This window comes from Rousettus aegyptiacus, unplaced genomic scaffold (assembly GCF_014176215.1).
Source record: "Rousettus aegyptiacus isolate mRouAeg1 unplaced genomic scaffold, mRouAeg1.p scaffold_m13_p_2, whole genome shotgun sequence".
Lineage (NCBI taxonomy): Eukaryota > Metazoa > Chordata > Mammalia > Chiroptera > Pteropodidae > Rousettus > Rousettus aegyptiacus.
The window spans coordinates 28,193,517-28,211,080 of NW_023416295.1; the positions used below are offsets into that span (position 1 = coordinate 28,193,517).

Genomic DNA, 17,564 nt, shown 5'->3' on the forward strand with positions numbered 1-17,564 from the left:
TTTTATCTCTTTGGAATTTTTGAGCTTAGCCCCTGGGGGAATGGGTGGCTTGAGTGGAATGGTGGAATGTGGAGCCTCTGGCTACTGTAGCTCAGGAGAGGACAGCACAGAACAGAAAAGAGTAAGAAAAGATACATTTGATACATTTTGGAATTTTGCCTGGGACCCCAAGGAGGAGATGAGGGACACCTTATTCTTTCTTTGTTTCTAGTTGCCATTCATGGTGCTCAAAGCTGTCTTTGTTGTTTTAGGGTAAAATGAAATGTCTAGAGGTTAATATTAGCAAGTTATTCTCTTCTTGTCTGTGTGAATGTGTCTCTGTGTGTGCACACAAACATGTGCATGTGAGAGAGAGGGACGGAGGGAGAGAAAATAAGGTTATAGAGCAAGTAAGGGTAGGGCAAGTAAATGGTTGTGTTTTTCTTATAATTTTGCAATATGGTAGTTGCCACCACTCCCTCCCCTCTTTTCCACTCCTCTGGGAGACCCTGTATTATTCACTCCACTCGGTTTATGTAGTAGAATTTGTTTCAGTGTTTTAGGAGTTCTATGATTTATTGATTGTGGTGGTTGCTGAGTGTGGAGCTTTACTTCAGGTTTGGTTTTATATAAAGAACAGACAGGAGAGTCTCTGCCCAAAATCCTTTGTAATCTTCAATTAGCCCTGAGACCTTCTCAGGTGATAGAACCAGATATACTGAGAGCCACAGGGGAGGGAGTAGGCCCTGTGGTTACCTTCCTTCTCCAAACAGATGGTTTCAGGAGCCCTTTGAAAGAGGGGAGGAGAAAGGCTAGCCTCTTATCATCTCAGACTGACTCCTGTCATTCAGGGGTTAGGTCCAAGAATGAGGGTGAACCCAGGATCCAAAGGGGCTGGGGAAGAGGCTGGAGCCCATGCTCATCCACATCAGCAGATGACCTATTATTTGAACCTTTCTTTTGTCTGTGAGTGACTGAAGGTTAGGAATTGTGTTTGGTTCCATCTCTTTGCCTAGCACAGTGCCTCGGGTGTGGTAGGTCCTCAAAAGCAATGCAGGTCATTCATTGGCCATAACAAGTGGTGAAGGGCCCCTTACTAAAAGGCTAAGCCTCTAGATTTCTGTGAGTGCGGGTTTGGAGGTGTTGTTTTTGACCCCCAAGAAAGCAGCACGCTCAAGGTTTAGGGCTGGCTAACCTGAGCCGCTCTTCTTTTGGCTTGTCGGGTTTCTTGGGCATGTTAATTATTTTCCCATAGTTTCAGTTTCTTTATTTATTAAAGGAGAATAAGGATAACCCTCTCACAAGGTAAGGGTGGGGGAGAAAACAAAGGTAGGCAGGTATGTCCTACAGTGTAATAAGTTAAGAGGCACTATGCCAGAGAGAGGTTGTGTTGTGTCCTAACATTTGTGGAAGGCAGTGGAATCTCGTCCTCCAGACCCCTGGCTGCTGGGCTTTACTTTCTCTTCCATTGCTGAGGTTAGGCACCCAGAGCATTATAGAATACTTGTTCCTTTAGTCCCTTTCAGCCCAGTGTTGTGGCTTTTCCTGAAAACTCTAATTGTTTAAAATGAAGGGAAGGGGAAAAATGCCTTTCCCTTATTAAAGAAGTTGGATTAATGTAGTTAAGAATAAAATAATAGCCTACAATTTCCTTGATGATGCAGAAAAGAGATCACCTTAGATTTTGGAGTTTAACCAAGAATATATCTGTCCTTAAGTCTCTTAAGATCTGGCTCACAGAGGAAAGATAACTGGGGGGCATTCAAAAAACACTCAAGACAATCGCTCTATTGTCCTAGTTTATCAGTTTTGGATAAATTTATCCTCTGTCAGAAAAACCATTGTATATGTTGTTTGGCAGATTGCTTAGAGCAGCTCTGTCTGATAGAAAGAAATTGCGAGCCACGTGTAAAATTTTAAATTTTCTTGTAGCTCTGTTTTTTTTTTAAAAAAAGTTAAAAAAACAAATGTAAATAATTTAATATTTTATTTCACTCAGTGTATGCAAAATATTTCTTCATGCAGTTAATTAAAAAATTCATTGTGTATTTATTTTTATTACCTTTTTGGTATTAAATCATTGAACTCAAATGTGTATTTTATACTTACAGTACAAGTCAATTCAGGACTGGCCACATTTTAAGTGCTCAGTTGCTACGTGTGGCTATTGGTTGTGTAGGGAAGGAAGTTTTAGAGTATAAAGTATGGTGCTTTTAAAAACACTTTCACCTTTTTGCTCTGGGGCACATCGAACATTTTAAGCTATAATTATTTCTGTCTTATATAATCAGACCATTCAGTGATTATTAGTAACGTTTTAATTCTGAAGAAGTGCTTTTTAGTAAGTATCATGAACATTGATTATGAGCCCTGAAAAAAAATTATTGGCTTCTTTTTTGTCCTTTGTAAAATGGTACTCATAATGATTTTGAAAAAAAGAAAAACAAAATTGAGAACTATCTCTTAGCAAACTTAGCTGTGTTACATTGTTTAATCCTTACAACAATCTTATGATGTAGCTATTTTATTTACATTTTGCCTGGGAGGAATTGAGCCTTAGAGAAGAGAGGTTAAATAAATGATCCGAGGTTACTTCCTCAGATAAGGAGACATAGTGCCAGGATTTGATTCAAGAGTTGCCCACCTCAGGACATGAAACTAGGTAGGACCACCTTTAACCCTCTCTCTGCATGTTGCTGTTCGTATGACTGAGGTCATGAAGATCAGCTTAACTCTTTATAATTATACACATTTCAGAAATGATATCATAATGAAAATGAAAATTTGATCATTGTAACTAATGACAGTTGGGAAAGTGCATTTTTTCTAGTACAGAGTCCCATGCTTATTTTGCCTCTATAACAGAATTCGCCATTTATCCCAAATGTCAGAACAACTCTTAATTTTTTCCAAATGACTGGGACTCTGTGACTGTCCTCTAGATTAAACTACCTGCTTACCTCTCACATTTGTAAAAGGCTTATTAGCAAGGTTTACGATCAAAAAGTTTAAAGTTCTCTACTTGATCATCTGGAAATGGGTCTGCGCTACAATAAAAGAAAAATAATGCCATAAGCTCTAGATATAGGGCTAGAACAAGAGTTTTTCTTTTTCCCTTGACGATTTCTAAATTTTGTTGTAAAAGCATTTAAGTTTTACATTGCTATTTTTTTATTGAAATTCATCTTTTAATTCTTCTCATTCTTATTTAGTTTTTGAAGTGCTTTCCAAGTACTCTCCCTGCCTTTTCATCCATTGTCTCTCCTCCCCTCCCCTCCCCTCCCCTCCCTTCCCATCCTCTCCGCTCCCCTCTCCTCTTCTTTCCCTTCCTTTCCTTCCTTCCTTCCTCCTCCCCCCCTTCTTTTGGCCTAGGGAGAGTGGGATACCAAAAGGATAAATATCTTTTTTGGTATATATTTCTAATTATCCTTTTATAGTGTTCCCCCCTCCCCAGGGGATTTGCTATTTTTAAAGGCTTTTAAAACTTTTGCATTAATTTTCTTTTTCCCACACTTGACCTCAAGTTACTCTTGTCATTGTTGCTAGTATTTTTCTTGGTTTCCTCTCATTCTGTAAAAATTGTATTTTATTGTAGAAGTTTTATAATTTTTTAGATTGATCAAATTCTAGTAAAAAGGTACTTTTTCCTCAGGATTAAATATAACCTGTTTGTGATATTCTTTGGCCTCTCATGTATATGGACTTTCAGAACAAATTATATAATCGTATATTCTGGTTAATATTGTTTTATTTTATAAGTGGCCTCAAACTATTTTTTTTCTCCTTTTTTAAAAAGTAGGCGGTACTTATGAGGGATGGGTGCTTGCTTTTGACAGTATGGCATTATCGTTATCGTGTCAGGTAACAATCATTTCCTTCAATCATCTCTTAAAATGTTTAGGAAATAGATCAGTAATTGACACTTTCAAAACATAAATTGCTACATGGTATAGACCCCTGTACTTTAATGCTGTATTTCATATTTAACACATTGAACTTTGTAAAAAAATTAATAGGGTCTTCACTTTTTCAATTGACTATACACGAGGATTTATGGTTCTTAAGTAATGGTTACATGATAGCTTATGGAGCAACTGGATTCATTTAAAGGTCTTATCTGTAATTCCCTGATGTGTGACACTCAGATGTTGACACTAGGAACTGCACATGGATTTTCAGCATAGAAACTTATGTACACACAGGTATTAGTGGTGAAATAGCTTATGGCACCATTGACTACATGGCCCTATGTGTGCATATATTCAAATGATTAAAAGTAGAAATCCACCCGCTTCCTTGAACAAAGATTATATGCCAGTACGTAAGAGTTAAAAGGTTTAAACGGGGACTATTCTCTGCTGGTAAGGACTCTCAGAAATGGGTCCTGTAAAGCATCATTATGCTCACATAGGAAGATTTTACAGCACCTACAACTGCACTGAGGACAGGAGCCACATCAGACTTATTCTCACTTGTATCCTTGACACCATGGGGGATACCTGGCACACAGTAGGTGTTTAGGGAATAAAAATTGAATAAATGAATGATCACAGAGATGATTTGGAGGAAATCTAATTTTTATTATTCATTGCAGGTCTTACATACATTTGGGAATAAACTGGGCATAGATAAATAAGCATTTGATATGCCAATACTGTTACAATTAAAATATTTATTTCACAAGGCACCATGTGGGCAGGCTAAATTTTCCTTTTGTCTAAAAATAATCAGTCTGTTCCACCGTTGTTTCCTATTTTCCATAAATCTATACCATGGATATTGTATTTGCTATAGTTAATGATGCTGCTTTGTTGTTCTGAAGAGTAAACACTGAGTTAATAGTTGTCCCAGGTATGGAATGACATGACTTGTTAGACTGTTTTCCAGGCTTAATAATAATTACTACGATCTTTAATGATAATTCTTAATGAGTATTATTATTGTTAATAATGATTATATTTAATAATTACACCCAATACTTATTATCTTTAATAATAATAATTAGCACATGGGAACCAGATGTACCATTGTATTATCTTTAGAACAAAAATCTAAATCTGTGACCTGGTAGTTTGCAGAATGTCTGCTCCTACTCGCTGCTTTTCAGGTCAGAGTGAGTCAGGAGGCTTCTAGGGACCAAGCAACAGGGAAAGGCTTCTAGAATAACTCCTATGCATTCTGTGTGCTAAAGGCTGTACTCACATATGCCATTTTACACAGAGATCTGATTTTTATGGTAAAGTGCCTTCACAATGACCAGTTAACCCTCCATCTTCCCCATCTCTTTGCCTACTCAAACATCCTTCATAATTTTTGATTTTTCTTGCACAAAGAAAAGACCTAGAGCAGATCCTTATTCCATAACATACTAATTGTATGAATTACATATGACAGAGTCCATGTTTATTACTTGTATGTTAGTAAAACTTTGATCTTCTTATGCCGTGGCTATGTTTAGATTTAAATGCCTGTGTGACTTTTTTTTTTTCAAAAAGTTTATAAAAAATCTTTGGCAAATTAAACATTTTTTAGCATTTCACACTTTGATACAAAGCAGAGAAATATTTCAGTGACAACAGATTTCAACAGATTTTCAACTAGACTAATTTGCTTTATTCTTTAGGATAGTTTACTTCTTTTCTCTGAATACGCAAGAAGAGATAATCCCTTTCCAGTGGTAATGTGTTGATGTATAAAATAATAATTAAAAAAGACAAAGTTTTATGTTTGATATATATTATCAGTTAAACAGCAATTAGGACTTTCATGAGCAGGGTATTTTTGGGCTAACTGATGACCCACCTATTCATCAGGATTTAGAAAAATAAAAGATATAAGAGACCTCTTTTAATACTTATTGACTTTCTTGTACATATTCACATAATGGCTTAGGCTCTGAAATCAAATCTGTTTTCCTACGAAGTAATTTATAATATTTCCAGACAAAAGCAGATCTGATCTGAAAATACTAGTCCTCATTAAGTTAATGATAAAGCCATCGTAGTGAAGGGTGTGAGTGTCTAGAATGTCACCTTAACCTCACCTGTGTGGCACCTGTGAACTTGAGGTCTCTCAGTCAGGGCACCTCTGATTGGTACACTCCACTTTTTAATGACTAGAATCTGAGGGCTTTTGCCAAGGCCTAGGGCAATTCTGCTGCAGTCTAATGGTAATAATGGGGAGTGTGTGTTGGGGGAGAGGAATCCACAGTTTTCCCATTAGCTCCATCTGACTGAGAAGCTTGTTTAATCTGAACCACTGTCGATCACAGATGAGTGACTTTTATAACTGTCTCTTCCCTTCTCATCATGGTGACTGAGATTTGCTTTGTAATGTTTGTGTTTTGCTCTTGGATTTTGTCTCTCCAGGTTTGATGATTCCTGTCTTTTGTGTGGTGGAGCAGTTGGACGGCTCTCTTGAATATGACAACAGAGAAGAACACGCTGAGTTCGTCCTGGTTCGAAAAGACGTGCTTTTTAGCCAGCTGGTGGAGACCGCGCTCCTAGCCCTGGGGTACTCCCACAGCTCCGCAGCTCAGGCACAAGGTATTAATGCATCTCCTCCTCACATTTTTCCTGTGTCATGATCTGAGGAAGAATGTGCTCCCTGAAATAATTCTCCAAACCAAGGTTGGTGGAGAGTGGTCAGAGTTAGCATCTTTCCCACTGAGTGGCAGCATGTTTTTTTGCAGGATCTTGTTTTCTGGTTGCTTTGGGCATGGGAAGCATTTGAGGAGCACCTCTAGAGCCACCAAAATCAACTTGCAGTTCAAAGTGATCATCACAGTTGTTTTTTTCATTGCTAACTCTGTTATTTTCTTTAAATCCCCAAATTGATATTCTTAGAGCTAGTGCTGAGTTATTTAACTCCTGACTTACCAAACTTTAATACATTACTTATAAGCATTCAGTTTGTAAAAAATATTTACTGCAATTTCTGCACTTTACAATTAGCTTTTAATTAAATGGAAAAAAATAAGTGCATCCTACTGTGGTTTTGTGTCTTTGAAAACAGCGTTGTAGTTTTGATATAGTCCATTTACTAAAGAAACTCAGTGTCTTTGTGATCAATTCCTCTTACTTATTTAATTAAATATTTAAATTGCATTATTATTTCAGTTTATATTATATAGCACTGGGGAGACCATTGCGAGCTTGTGTTGCTTCATTCTGAATCACAGCTCACTATTTTTTCATGCCTAGAATTGACAAATAACAACAAAAATACCCCCCATATTTTGAAGAATGTAAAAAAATTTTTTTGACCCAGTAGAATGATTATTCTTGTTTTTCAGCTGAAATGGTTGTATTGTATAGTTTATGATAATGGTTATAATTAAAGGAGAGAAAGATGTGACTTCCAGGTTTTGTTTTACCTATTAATTTCCTATGTATATTCGTATAAATTATCATCTTTACTTAACATCTTGGGGTATATGTGCCAAGGATCTTTGCTGTATTTTTTTATGAATTCCTCTTCGTATAATTCCTGAGAACAATCAGAGCATCTATTTATTCAGATAAGGAAACTTGAGAGATTAAGCAGTTTATTCACAGTTACGATTACAGTGACCAAGAACATGGGATTTAAATTCCCAAGCTCTCGACTCTGATTCTGTAAGCAGATCATTGCTCTTTAAAAAATGCTTTAATTAAGCATTTAAGTTAATCTTAGTTCTACCAAGAAAGCAACCCATCTGAAACCAGGGAGTCAAGAATGTTTTCCCAGGGCAGGTAGTACTTCTTATATTATTGTGAGTCCAAGTAAATTCTGAACCAGAGCACTTGGCCTGTCCAGTGCCATAATACAGCCGAATCATAGAGTGCACTGCTTTCAAAGCAGTGTAATAAAGGTGATTCATTTCCTTTCTCTGACGACTTTCCTTCTTGTGTGAGGGATTCAAGATTTGATCTTAAGCAAATTGCATACTGGCACCATTGCTTTTATTTCATGCTATGTGCCTAAATAAAATAAAAGAATCCCCCCTTCTTCCACCCCATAAACTTTTCATGCCATTTTAGGGATATTTTTCTGTGAATGTAAAGGTCATTGTATCCCACTGCTTGCATCCTGGTGTGCCAGCTTCCTGTTTGACAGCGCTATCCATCTCAGTTAGCACGGCTGCTCAACGCGCCGTGAGCTCACATGTGGAGCACAGAACACTAAGTGGCCAAGATTTGATTCTTGGCACAGACTCAGGGAAAGGACTCTCAGGAAATTTGCACTAGGGAGCCACACTGTTCCATTTAGTGATGTGAACCGAGTTTTGCACACCCAGGTGAGATACACTAGCAAGAAATATCATCTACGTTGGAAGATTAAACAGAGGAAAAGTAAAAAGCAAATATTTGCTTCCCCAAAGTTTTTGAAACCATGAATAAAAAGCAAAGCACTAAAAACTACAATTTTTAAAAGTTGAATCAATATTTTGAAGGTGCCCTAGGTCACAGATATATTTTGTTTTGTGGGTAAGCGAAGGTTTCATCACTTGATCCTCTGTAATCTCACAGAGAGAAACAAAAAGCACAGTTTATTCTTTTTTAAATTAGGCTACCGATGTCTGATTTGGATAAATAGAAAAACTTAAAATTGTTTGTTTGATCTTTGTTGTCGTTCAGGTCATCAAACATGTATGGGTTGCTGCATGTTTATTATAGAACAAACAGAATGCGTGATAAGACAGGTGGTTCATATGCTGGACAAATAGCAGAGAGGGAGAAAGCTAGAAAAGGAGGTAGCATAAGATATGACTACATATTCAAGGCCTGAGGTTTCGTGTATATAGTTTTATTTTGATTTGTTTTGGTTTAGTTTGTTTGTTCAGTGTTTAGGTAATTCTCCCAAGATGGAGAAGTCACTGGCAAATCCATTCGTAGCAGAGAAAATGAGTGTTCCTGAATCTCTTCTTCTGCTGGAAAATTCGAGCAGAACTAAACTGTAAGGAGAGCAGGTTGCCTGAGCCTATATTAAAGATTGAGGGTCTTGAAACATGATTTTTAATTTTGACATGACCAGAAAAGAGTTTCAATAATCGAATTAGAATAGTATTCAGATTGCCTTTAAAAGAGAAGATACATTGGCATTGTCATTATTTTGGAATGATACTAAAGCCTCAATGACAAGGCCATGTATCTATGTTCTCTAGGATAGTCAACTTCTTTTTGTGAGAGCACATTAACTTCAGGTGAGCTGAAGAGACTTCATAAATAAAGAGTACCTGACTCTAAAGAATGACAGAAATTCCACTAAAACCGAGTTCAGGGACTTCCAAGTCCCTAACCCTCCTTTCTAATAGTAACCTTCTTTGTTTCAAATCAGATATTGGGACCCAAGAGAGTTTAAGGACACAAGATATTGTCATAAATTATGGGTACCATACTTCCAATTGACCCAAACCCTGCATTTCCTAGCACACATGACATTAACTGTGGTTTTCAAGGATGTGAGATGCAGGATTCATTCGATCTTCCATTTGCATATGCAAAAAGCCGGAAAGTGGCAGGCTCTTTGCTTTTCCTAGAATAGGTAGGCTAAGATCTAATGAACAGCAAGCACATGTTACATTATATGGTGGACGAGTCCATGTCCCCGAATCAAAAATTTTCTAATCTTTTGAAAGAAGAGCGTTAATCTAGGGTATTGCTGTGCAGTAAACCTTACCCCACTTTTTCAAATTAAACTCATCCCTCCATTTATTTTTCTTCCTTCTTTCCTTTTCATTCTTTCAGTTCTGCTCCATAAGGCTTTTGGTAATAGCCATGGACCTCTCCACATTATCCAGAGAGTTCTTTTAGCCAACTGATTAAGTAACTATTTGTACTTGCCAATGTGGACAGTGAACTTTAGGGGGTGGCAGTGATGGCAATGTGATTCCTCACTGTGCACATTTGACTTAATTTGTAAGTGGGCATTTTCTCTCACCCCTGCTTTCTGTAAAATTTTAAGTAACTTTTAAAATTTATTTTTGATCAGCAAATTTAATGAGAAATAAATATACCAAACAATAAATAAGCAAACATTCTTTCTGGGCAGTTATTTTTGGGATCATGAGTATACAAAATTATGGATTCAAGAGAAGGTGTATTAATCACCATTATTTCTTATTTATGTTGGAATAATTAAATTGGTGGAGTGTTTAAGATATTTTTAAAAGCAATAGAAAAATACGTTTAATACATATTATGTAAATCAAGCAGCATGCCAATACTATCTTAATTATATAAAATTTCACATATATGCATAGGAAAAAGACAAAGGAAATATATTAATATGTTAACAGAGTGGGTGGTAGGATTATGTGAATTTTTCTTCCTTGTCTAATCAGAAAAAAATATATAAGTATAAAATTCTACTTCCTCTATGAAAAAGTAAGAAGTTATTTCTACCTTATTCCCCAATTTTGATAAGCAGTTCACATCGTCTTTAATTTACTTGTGTGTGAAAACTTGTATTTCTGTTGTTTTTTCTGCTTAAGATTTATAAAAATATTAATAAATCATTGATGAGCCCCTGCGATGTATAAACCAAGGGATTTCTTAGAATCTTAATACTGCTAGGTAACATTGATTGAGCAATTACTATTTGTCAGGCACTATTTTAAGAGATTTACATGTACTAACTCATTTAATTCTCACAATGGCTCTTTGAAGTAAGCTATGTTTCCCATTTTGAGGAAACTGAGGCAAATAAAGAAGGGAATATAACTTTTGCAGGGGCAACAGAGCTACAGGGTAGAAGAGCAGAGATCTGAATCCCAGTGACCCACAGAGTCAGGGTCCTTAACCACAGGGCTGTCCTGTGATAGCCCTGATCATTGCGAGTTTAGAGTTGGGATAGGAGTCAACTCTTCTTTAATACTTGTGCTTTACTTTTTGACATAAGTCTTTAAAGACAGAACTTTTTGTATATGTGCTGCCAAAGCAAGCACAAGGTAGGACTTTTTGGATTAGGTGCTTACGAAATACATAATAATTATACTTATTTGCTAACAATTATGTATTCAATAATGATGTTATAAAATATATAGAGATACTTTTTCTGGGTACAAGACAGACTTCATTAAAAACAAGCAAGCAAACAAAAAAACGAACCTCACAGAATTATTGTCTTTTAAAGCCAACTCTTAAAACTATAGTAGGGCCTGTAGTAGGTTGAATAATTCCAATATACAATTCTCGCTTACAAGGCCAAAGTGATTCCTATTATGAAAATAAAGCATATTCCTTAGCAATTATGCTCTTTAAAATAATTAATGTTGCAGTATTAGATGCCTACCATGTGCCAATCACAATTCTAGGTCCAGGTGATAAACAAATGAAAAAAAAAATTCTTGCTTTCGTGATGCTTACATGGCACTTGTGGTAGACATTCAGTTGATATTGGAAGAATGAATAAATTAACTTGAAGATATTGTTTATTACCCTGGAGAAATAGTATATGCGTTCCTAAAAAGTGCTGGTTTACTTTCTTGAGATAATTAGATTTGAACTCAGGAACTGGAAACTATTTTGTTTCCTTATAACAGTGATATATATATATATATATATATATATATATATATATATATATATATATATATATATATATATAGCACAATGTGAAGTCTACTGGAATTAAATAAATGTTTGTTGACTGAATAAAAATAGTTTTTAAGGTTCATTTTTACTGAACTTTATCCATGAAGAATTTTTTTTCATGCATTACTGTGAAGTTGCCTCCCATTCATAAATTAGCTGCTTTTATCAGAAGTGAAGTATAGTTTGACTTATTGATCAGCTATTACCATTTCTATATTATTCTATGTCATCATTTCATAGTCAGTGATGTTTTGCCTATGTTCATGGTGCAAAACACTCTAATAATAACTTTCGGAATCATAGGAGGTGGTTATTCAAAAGGTACTTATGAGATTTCTGGGATCCAGATTCTTCTGACCAAAACTTATAGATATTTTGTTGTTGTCTATCCGAACCTCATCTGTTAGAAGGCATTGTATGTAGAGAGAATAAAGTCAGTCTATGAACTAGAAACAATGATAAGAATGTAAAGAATAAGATTTAAAAGCAAAATAGTAAGTATATTTATATGAAAAAGGAATAGGTTAGTTTTTAAATTATTTGTTTATTATTTTATACATGTTATTCATTTATTGTTATATACTTTTCAGTGGACTAGCTCTTTATAACATACTATTGGGAAAAACTTTACATAGAAGCTACTTTTAAGGTAAATTTCATCATTAGAAATAAATACACTTTCATTTTAAACTGTTTAGCACTTGAAATGCTCTGTTCTTAAATTAATTCTCTAAAATGGTTTACTATGGAAACATGCAACATATACAAAGTAGAGAGATGAGTATATTATATACTCATGAATTCATCATCTAGGATCAGCAATTAGCGATTCATAGCAAATCTTGTTTCATCTCTGCCTCTACCCAATTCTCACCTCTCTCACTGGATTATTTTTAAGTTTTTATCTACAAATATTTTATTAAGTATCTCTTAAAGATAAAATCTATTTTAAAAACATAACCACAATACTAGCATGATTCCTAAAAAACAAGATAATTTCTTAAAATCATGAATATTCATCAAGGTTCAAATTTTTAATACATATACATATATAGATATACACACACATATACACACATATATATGTATGCAACTATATATATATATTTAGTGTCTTCTTATTCAGATCAGAAGACATATAAATCTATATATTGTACTTGGTTGATGTGTCTCTCAAGTCTTTGAATCTATGGATTTCCTGTGCTCCTAAATTTAAAAAAATTTTTTAAAAAACTTGTTTGCTGCTAAATTAGTTCAGAGTTATTATTTTTTTCTAAACTTAATGGCAATCTAACCCTATAAATTTCTGCAAATACTATGATTTCAAATAAACAATTAATAAGATCAATCATAACCTTGGAAAAGAATTCTGAAAATCACACTTTTTTTTTTGAGGATGGTTAAAAGACATATGTTTTCTGGAGCCAAGTTTTTATGCACTAAAAGTTTGACATTCTTTCTATTGAATACGTTTAAAATGATCTCTTGTCTTGCTTCCTTGGTTTCTTTCTTTAGCTCTTTCTTTCCCCCACCCCCCACCCTTTTTCTTTAATTAAACGCTCCTGTTTGGGAGACTCTCAGCAGTTTTTTCTTTATAAGGGCAATGTTGAAAAAAGGTGCATATTTAGAAATTTTAGGCCTTGGAGCAAACTTTTAACAAACAAGCTGCTTTTAAAAAAATTCTGTGGCTCTCAAAAGAGAGCTAAAAAAGCTACCCCAAATTGCTGTTAACCATGTTTCAGCCCTCATTAGAGCGAGACAGGCCAAAATGTGAAACACTGGCTGGGCCAACACAAATCTCTAACAAGCCCTCTATACGCTTCCCTCCTTTACTATGTAAAATCAAATATTCATATATCAACGTGTGAGCATGTATGTTTGTTCACTCGCACACAGCAAAACCTGAAAAACTACTTTTTAACTAAATGCCAATAGAAATAAAATGCTCATCTTATTTCCTTGTCTAATATACACTTAAGAATGAATATCTAATATAATGTTTATAGTTCTATAGTCCTATATCTGTTTATGTTATTATAAATGTGTTATTTAAAACCTATAAATATGTAATTATGGCACACATGAAGGTCAGCTGGTAGAATTATTGTCTATATATAAATTTATAGAGGGTGAAGACCCTCTCTGACTTGATTTACTGGATGCTTAGCAGTTGAGTAGGAAGTATTTGATAAAAACTGTTAAGGGCAGTGAATTAAAAAAAAAAATCTGATCTCACTTTACCTTTGACCTTGCAATTTCTTTCTGCCTATTAAAAAAAATCATATCATTGGAAATAATTTGTTATAAAAACCAGCTCATTATTTCTTCCATGATGAGAGAAGTGTTTAGCAGTGTTTTCAGTTAGCTGTTTTGTTTGGGGCAATTGGCCATGGTGGTCAGTCATCAGCTTTGGTATATTTTCAAAACTGCTTAAAATCCTTCTTCTCTGAGTTTAAGCATTAATTTATGCCTATGACTTGGAGGGCACTGATCATCTGAGTTCTACCCTTTGTCATTCATGTAAAATGATTCAGGTTAAAAAGATTGACTCACAGTGATATATAACTTTTATTTAATAATTAAAGTATGTCCCATTAAAAATATATAACTTTGAGGAGTTATGTGTCGAAAACCTACAATCTAAAATTGGTGATGCTTTGATACAATTTATTTTGTGATTAATTTTTTATCCCATTTCCTTCTAAAGCACAACTGTCTTTTACTACTATAGAGATTTTAAATTCAAGGTGGATTCCTATGCTGCAGACCCCGGTCTTTCTGTGTTTTAAGGAAATGCAGTACAGATTCCATTCAAGGAACTTGAACTCATTGGTAAAGAACACATTTATTAAAACACTTATAAATGCTGCAATAGATAGTGCTGTTACCTTTTGGGTAGATCCTTTATGTTTAAAGTAGTCCATTGATACAGCTCTCAGGTACACCGTCATATTCTAGCTCTAAAGAAAGTCTATTTTGACATTCATGATAGACAGTAAAAAAATTCTTGGCTATAGAATATTTTGTAATCTTAAAATGCTTTTTTAAACCTCCCTGCTTCATTTTTCTAAAAAGATAGATAAGAACTCTGTCATCTAATTCTTATAATTTCAGTTAATTCCTTGTGAAATTTTGAAATTTCAGAATTGTAGGTCTTTCGCTTCTTATTTTAGTGTATAGTTTACATTTATACTTTGTCCATATTTTCTCAGATACAATACTGTATTTTCAAATTCTTATGGGATTTCAACTCTGTAAAATTCATTCGTCTGCATCAGATCAGTAAGTGGGCAGTTTGTTTATTACTTATTTATGTAGTTTGGCACCCAAAGGGGACCCTGAGATGTCAGGGACCTCTTCTGTCTACAGTGTGGTCAGTGACACATGACAAGCTCAGTGGTGGTTATGGGAGGCAGGTGTGAAAAACCAGCATTTAGCTGGCTATTTGGTCATTTACAGGCACCTAGGTTTGGTTTTGGCGGTGCCAGATAGATTTCACATGTTGTGATGAGCATTTAAAACCCAGCACTTTGAAATGATTTTTTTTCCCCTTTTCAATGGCAGCTTTGAGAGCTCTAAAAGAGTCTCACATCAAGGCTCTAGAGTGCAGACCATTTGCTTGCTCAAGAACAATAGTTGGCAAAATTATCTGTGTGTCGACGAGAGAAAATACAAAGGTTTCCCTCTATCTGTCTGCCTCTTTTTGGCTTGAAGAAATATCTATTACCCAGGACAGAACAGCAAATCTGCGCTAATGTTTTACAAGCTCTTTACTCAGGTTGGAAAAGATTGCTGCAGGCTATATGCAAATACACAGCACCCGAGGTTCCTCTCTGTCTGCTTCCAGCTCGAAGCAGCTCGGCAGAGAAATACATCAGACAGATTCTTTCTGTCAGTTTTGTAAATCAAAGGATGAGATACTGGAAAGCTCATAGCACAGTCAAACCTCTGTCCTCAATGATTTGGCTCTAGAAGGCTTTATAATCTGCCAGATGAAAGCTAGGCCCACCATCCTGGCAGTCTGTTCTAGATCAAAAGCTCTGACCAGTTTTACCAACTTCAGATGGTGGTTTTTCTTGAGACTATATGCTCCAGAGCCACAGTATTAAGTAACAATTCTAAATGTCATGTTTTATTTTTATGACTACAGTGATTCCTTGGGGTGAGAGGAACTTCTTTTAAAAAGGGCCTGCTTTAGGCACTCTTCAATGGAAGATATATCAGACTTATTTGGAAAGAAATCACTTTATTAAGATCTTTAGTCCTTCTGAGCACCACTGGAAAAAAAATGTGGTTGCATTTTACTGCATCCATTTTATGGAGAGGAAAACTACACAGAACATTTTAAAGATCATACCTTAATTATCTGGCTCTCTTACACATTATCGTTTTACTCATTTAACCAATATTTATTGAGTGGTTATTATGTGCCAAGCATTGTTCTAGGTGTTAGAGACACAGCTGGAAACCAAACATATAGTGCCCCCTGTGCTCAAGACACTTACATTCCAGTAAGGGAAATAGAAAGTAAACCATAAATGTATAATAAAATGTTAGGTAGGACCTGACATTATATGTATTGTGCTTATTTTGGACTCGTTCTCTCTATCTTGTGTAAATTTGGCAAATTTAGGCTTTTGCTTAGCTAGAACAAAATTAAAGGTTTTGAGTGGGTTTTGAGGAATAAAAATAAAATGATGTAGGCACTTAAAAGGTTAAGCCTCAGTTTTCTGAAAAATTTACCTACATAAACTAACTCATGTTTGGCATAGGATAACATTGTCAGAACTAGCTTATATTAAGCCATAGTTTAGAAAATGAGACAAACTGAAATTTTTACATAATAGACATGTCGTGAATATATTTAGTAAATTTGATATTATTAATTGATTAATTATACTAAATACTAATATTTACTTAGTGCTTCTTATGTAGCAGGCACTGTTCTAGGTGCTTAACATTCAATCCTCATAATAATAATCCTATGAAGTACATAGTATTATTGTCCACATTTTACCAATGAGTAAACTGAGACTCAGAGAGGTAAATAGCTTGGCCGATACCAAAAACTGGCTCCAGAGAATGTGTACTTAACCAATATCCCATTCAGTGGCGTTATATTTTGAGTCTGTCAATTTAGTACAGAATTCAAACTAATAGTAATTATATTTTATAAGCATAAACAAATTATTGACACTTTGGAATTGGTAACTGAATATATATATATATATATTTTAATTGAGTGGGAAGCTTGTTTTAAGTTTAAACAACAATTGAACTTGCTGTCTTGGGATGACTTTTTATGCGATCTTATTTTATGAGACCCCATTTTGTATATCTAAGCTTCTCGTAAAGTTATAAATTAAAAAATATCTTTTTCTAATAAAAATCTAATGATTATTAGTTATAGCAATCTAAAAAATAAATACAGAAAAAAATAGAAAGAGACAATCCCCACCCCTATGAACCAATCACCTCTAGATAATGGCAGATAATATTATAAGGCACTCCTTTTTAGTTATAGCTGTAACATTCTTTTACATAGTGAAGGTCACATATATGCAATGTTTTGGTTTTTCACTTAATATTATAATGTATAATTTAAATATATTTTATTATTTCAAATACTACATAATAATGAGGCTTTTGGTTTTCAAATCAAATTGAAACATTAGCTTTCTTTTGATTATCGAGAAGGATTTAGGAGTAGACAGTTAAATAGTAGTCAGGGGTGTTAAGTACACACACTGTGCCTAGCCCATGCTGGACAGTCAGAGTGACTTACTCTAACATTTATGTGAGAATATAGTTATCCATTGAAAATACATTTCTTCCATTCAGTTTCATTGCAGGTGAACAGCTAATTATTTTTTTAAAACAGCATTGACCTGCTTTCTTTTGTGCCTCTGCCTTGTGGCAAACAGTTAAGTTTTCTAATGTGGGGAAGAGTAAAAAGATATTGTGCCATTCAGGAAACTTTATTTAATTGATTTCATATTTGTTTTTATA

The 17,564-nt window shown here is 34.8% G+C and overlaps 1 protein-coding gene across 3 annotated transcripts in view; it reads left to right on the top strand.

The window, feature by feature from the left end:
• The window catches only part of SATB2 (SATB homeobox 2), a 177,489-nt gene that overhangs the window by 19,501 nt on the left and 140,424 nt on the right, over positions 1 to 17,564 (top strand). For all 3 annotated transcript variants that reach the window (XM_016131054.2, XM_016131052.2, XM_016131051.2), the window contains exon 3: positions 6,348 to 6,524. In XM_016131054.2, the coding sequence (XP_015986540.1) occupies positions 6,348 to 6,524 (177 nt within the window). The remainder of the gene's footprint in view (positions 1 to 6,347; positions 6,525 to 17,564) is intronic.